The 5,050-nt window shown below is 32.7% G+C and overlaps 1 protein-coding gene across 3 annotated transcripts; it reads right to left on the reverse strand.

The window, feature by feature from the left end:
• Window positions 1-311: 311 nt before the first annotated feature.
• LOC139839724 (deSI-like protein At4g17486) lies at window positions 312-3,684 on the reverse strand. 3 transcript variants are annotated; one of them, XM_071829862.1, is made up of 4 exons: window positions 3,579-3,684; window positions 1,263-1,508; window positions 805-1,092; window positions 312-717 (listed from the first exon to the last, which is right to left on the reverse strand). In XM_071829862.1, the coding sequence occupies exons 2-4, from the start codon at window positions 1,468-1,470 to the stop codon at window positions 485-487; spliced, it is 729 nt and encodes a 242-aa protein (XP_071685963.1). In that variant the 5' UTR covers window positions 1,471-1,508; window positions 3,579-3,684; the 3' UTR covers window positions 312-484. The 3 variants fall into 3 exon arrangements, with proteins under 3 accessions (XP_071685963.1, XP_071685965.1, XP_071685964.1); XM_071829864.1 differs by lacking the exon at window positions 3,579-3,684 and adding an exon at window positions 1,702-1,964; XM_071829863.1 differs by lacking the exon at window positions 3,579-3,684 and having other exon boundaries at window positions 1,263-1,574.
• Window positions 3,685-5,050: the final 1,366 nt, after the last annotated feature.

Genomic DNA, 5,050 nt, shown 5'->3' on the forward strand with positions numbered 1-5,050 from the left:
TTGAAAATACATCAATGATTAAAAGTAGGCAATATGATTGGGTAACATATTTCTGTGTGTAACGTGTTAGCGAGCTTAGGAAAATGAGACCAAATAAAGCGTGTTGTTAAACCATTATTTATATGACAATGATACAAGGTTTCTATCAGACTTTTATCAGGAGGTTTGTCCATTAATCTGAAGCATCTCTTTTGTATTCCCGCAGGCTTGTTCTGCCAAACCCGTTCGACCCATGTTTGAGTAACACGAAATTTGCCAAATTTGACTTCGACTTGACATATCAATTTTGCTACCTTTAAATTGTTAGCCGTTTAAGTTTCGCATTTAATGATGCAATAAAACAACAATGGGTGTGGGCAACCTCACTACTACGACATAAACACATTGATTCTCCTAAAGCTTCGGATAGTTTGATTACAACATACACAACTAACGATCAAACCAAAACCGCCTTTTAGGAGATTTCTTAAATAAAAAAATAGCTCTAGGCATTAACCTTTCGGGGTCTTAGTGGTAAGCACCCTTTCAAAGGTGATTGCAGAAATAACGAAGACGTTGACAAGTGTTTCTGCCTCGACGAAACTGATGCTAGGCAACTAAAACTATTGCTTCTCAATCTTCGTTTTTCGCTCTCATTTTCGTATGTTAAGCAACGAGGACTCTGTTGTACAGCTGACACCTTAAGAGCGTCTGGTAAAACAAAGCTAAAAGCTGAACCTGCAATCAATAAACGAGTTAGCTAACTCGTTACCCAGTTACCATGCTAGTAAAAACACATATAATACTAGAGGTAGCAAATGTTACCCAGTTTAGCGAGTCGATTAACCCATTTGGGGATATGGTTGCCAGTCAACTTGTAGCAAATGTCGTTGCAGAAATGGTTACAGTTTTTTGCGATTAGGTGATACGTGTCACCGTTGTAGTTTGCAGCATGATGTTCCATGAACTCTCTCACCTGAGAAGGGTTCAGACAAGTAGTCCCTATAAATATTGACCGTCTAAATTTGAACCCTGGACATTGTCGTGGTTCGACTTCAAAGACACCACTTGTTGGATAATCATGAGCTCCAAATGCATATTCTACACCATGAACTGTCGTGTACAACCAGCATGCATCAGTGATATACGCATCATTTAACAAGTGACATCATAATAATGCTCGTTTATCATGTAAAAAGCTACACAACCGCAACGTATCATCATATATAACAAAGAAGACAATCGTATTTAAGTAATTTAAACACACGAATAGAGCAGCATACGTTCTACGCCAGAGTGAAAGATGCCAAAGCCAGCCCAGTAAGCATATCCATTCATGGGTGTCAAGTCATAAACATTAAGATAAACGGGTGTATTTCCTTGTCCATATTCAGCTTTCACTTTTGGGAACAAACAAAAACGAGTGGCTGATTTCCCTTTTAAACGGAGTGGCACTATGGACTTCAGCCCTTTCTTTGTTATGAATTTCATGGTTGCAGCCAGAAGCCAGTCAGCACCTACATACCATCCTATATAAACACACAATTTCAGCGACTTGGGAATTTCATATTAAGAGAACACAATAGAAAGGGGAATTCAATAATAATAATAAGACCTTGCCATTTAATAGAGATTAATAAGGTTCACATTTTTTTTTTATTTTTACAATATACTAGAATAAGTTTAAAGCAACATCTGAAAATGCTACTAAAAAATGCTCACATCAACATCAGACATGCTAGGAACCGCCTTCGTGGCCCAATGGTTCAACCCCAATACCTTGAGTATTGAGCACGGTTGGAGGTCAGGGGTTCGACCCTTGGCTCCGTAAAAAAGTCCGTGAGGGGGTTTTACCGTCCCGTACGCAGGAACTCGACCCGATTCACATGCCCGTATGGATTGATGGATCAACTCCCTGAAACGCGTAAACCCGAACAGGAAACGCGTGTGTGCGTGAAAAATGATTGGGTGGGTGGTTTCTATCCCCTCAGTGATTCCAAACCCAGTTTAAATCTGACATGCTAGTGGTTTGTTCTTTAATATTCTACTATCGGCAATAGTCACAACTCAATCTTAAAAAAGTATAAGGAATGCAAATAGTATTAATTTGCTAACTTCCATCAGCATCTTGGATCAGTTGAAAATCTTACAAATAAAAGTTCTAAGCCAGCCATTGAACTGCTAGTCCATATACTTTCTGGAAACATTATTTATTCATGGTTGACTTTGACTTCTTACTGGAATTCACATGACAAGGACATATAGGCTGATTAATCATATTAAAATACTTATCATGAATTATCACCAACAAAATCGTTAGACCGTTTATAAAAATGTGATTAATTGTAGCGACTATCAACCAGATTACAACAACGGGTCAAAGGGCATAAGTGGGAGGCATGAACAGAACCAATTACACGACCCACTCAAAAGACTATACCATCTTATAACTAGTCATATGTAGTTTCCCATATCAATATATATAAATTAAGAATCTACTGATGTTACCTCACATTCATAATTTGATTTAAAAATCTAAGACTATCGATAGAATTTACTGATGTTACCTCAAGGATGATACAATATTACTGATTAACATGAGGCAGGTTATAAGAATGAATTTAGATGAATCAACACAGAAGCTATATAACTTTAAATCAATGAAGTACTATTGAGCCATCTGAAAGCTATTTGTAGTGGCACTCCAAAATGGAGGATGCCACAAAACATTGTTATCTTTCTTGATCAGAAGGACTGATTGCCATTCTCTTTTTATTCAAATCAAATTTTCAAAAACAAAATGCTCATTTTTGACACGATTCACATAATAACCAAAAAAAATGTATGAACGATTAACAATAATTTTAGCATTTAATAATATTTCATGCAAGTTAACGACTTTCAGACACCTAACTCTCATATTCAAAGCAAAATAACATAATCATCAAACAAACGTGAAACGTCGATAACCAATAAAAACCACATTTCCAGCTAAAAACTCGGAAAGAAATAACACATGAATGGAAATTAACAACTATATACACTTCTCACAAGTATCATCCCTTAAGATAACACACTTTTTCAAAGGTAAAGGTAGTCACACACACACACACACACACACACACACACACACACACACACACACACACACACACACACACAATACATGTGACTGTGAAAGTCAAAAAGTAACATAGACTATACACATATCAACAAATAATAATCATCTAATAACACACATTATATATAAAACTGATTTTGTTTAAAATATTTTGTGCTCCTAAATCCGAATTTCACACTTCTAGCTTCTAAATTATCATAAAATTATTTCAAAATTCATACAGGAGAACGTATATCACCTGCGTTTGTATTAATTAGGTTTATACGTACATAAATTGATCAAATTATACCAGATCTTGTGATTAACATATCATAAACACTGTAAATCAAGCATTAGTTACAATTAACAGATCAGAATTATGAAATTAACAGCAAATAACCAAAAATTGGAAACGAATTTATTACGTAACCCAAAAAGGCATAAACATAACAAAAGTAACATCGAATCGCTAAATTCGAACAGAAAAAAAAAAGCTTACAGTGTAGAAGTAAAAGGAACGCCATTGGAGAAGTGATTTAACAATGCATATAAGTGGTGATATAGATACAGAAACGTGAAGTGTGTACGTATTGATCTGAAGCGATTTACACACACAAGTGTGAGTACGATAAATTGGAGAGAAGAGTATATGGAAGGAGACTAGTAGTGGACACCCTAACTCCCTTCTCTTCTCTTTCTTTAATTAACCAAATATTCATGTAACAGCACTTATTTATTTAATGTTTTTTTTTTTATGAAATTTAAATTAAGAATATATTCCGATTCCATATTAATTGTTAAAAAAAAAAAAAAAAAAAAAAAATTACTCCGTACAATTTAATATTTAATATAAAGTAACTATAATAGGTAATTTTTCTATTTTCAAGCTTTACCTCTTATATTTTACTTAATTTTATTTTACATACATAAATTTATTCTTATATATTTATTAAATAAAATGGACAATTAATTTAAACAATTAGAAAAATAATGGACAATAAATAAGGGATATACCAAGACTTTTTGTCGATATGTCTATCTTATGGCACACATTAAATTCGTTATCAACTTGTAATTTCTTAAAATATCATAATTTATAATTTAATTAATTTTTTAAATTCATATTACTTTCAAATGTGAGTGACCTAAAAATATGAAAATATAAATTTAGGCGGCCTACAAGGTACTTTCAAAATTGAGTGGCCTACAAACACAAATGATAAACTTAAGTGGTCTCTTGATATATAATTCCTTGAATAAATAAGTATAATATATAAGTGTTATTACGGGAAAATTTAGAAGATTAGTTAATTCAAAATATAGTAAAGTATGTCATTTGTGTACACATTAACAAAACTCGAATAATAAGGAGTTTAAGTTATGGGTGACTGATGACACACATTATGTGTATTTAATTAAGTTAAAAGTTTTTTTTTTAAATATTAATCTGTCATATTTGAATTCACTACTATTAAATGATCCAAAACCATGACCTCAACTGACTTGTGCCATGTAATCTGATTTTACGCTTTTGAGATATAATTTCTACACATTCAAATTTTATTTATACATCATTGAAAAGGCTTTAGTCTATAGATGAATACAACAACTTCACAGGGTTTCTATTGTTAACAACTTGTAGCTTAAAATATAAAGTCTTACTAGTTTTACCAAATACAAATACATGATAGAGATACTTATGATTTTAAGTTTCATTTCAGTTTTTTTTTTTTAACCTTCTCTTTAAAACACCCACAAGGTCATAAAGATATGTTGAGTAATAGAAAGTGATTAGTCACATTAGTTATTAATAACAACATGACCTCACATTAGACATATGTTGAGTAATAGAAAGTGATTATTCACATTAGTCACATTAAATCTGAAGGAAGTAGATAATAACTGTTTTATTGGAAAATAAACAAATTGTTAGACACATCACCTCACCTCACCCTTAAAGTATATGACATT

This window comes from Rutidosis leptorrhynchoides, chromosome 4, assembly GCF_046630445.1.
Source record: "Rutidosis leptorrhynchoides isolate AG116_Rl617_1_P2 chromosome 4, CSIRO_AGI_Rlap_v1, whole genome shotgun sequence".
NCBI lineage: Eukaryota > Viridiplantae > Streptophyta > Magnoliopsida > Asterales > Asteraceae > Rutidosis > Rutidosis leptorrhynchoides.

What these genes read in the sequence shown, in the direction of transcription:
- LOC139839724 (XM_071829862.1), bottom strand. Translation starts at nt 1,470, where the DNA reads ATGAAATTCATAACAAAGAAAGGGCTGAAGTCCATAGTGCCACTCCGT. An exon ending in CTTTCACTCTGGCGTAGAAC is followed by an intron (nt 1,093 to 1,262) that starts GTATGCTGCTCT and finishes TGTACACGACAG; the next exon opens with TTCATGGTGTAGAATATGCA. An exon ending in TAATCGACTCGCTAAACTGG is followed by an intron (nt 718 to 804) that starts GTAACATTTGCT and finishes TATTGATTGCAG; the next exon opens with GTTCAGCTTTTAGCTTTGTT.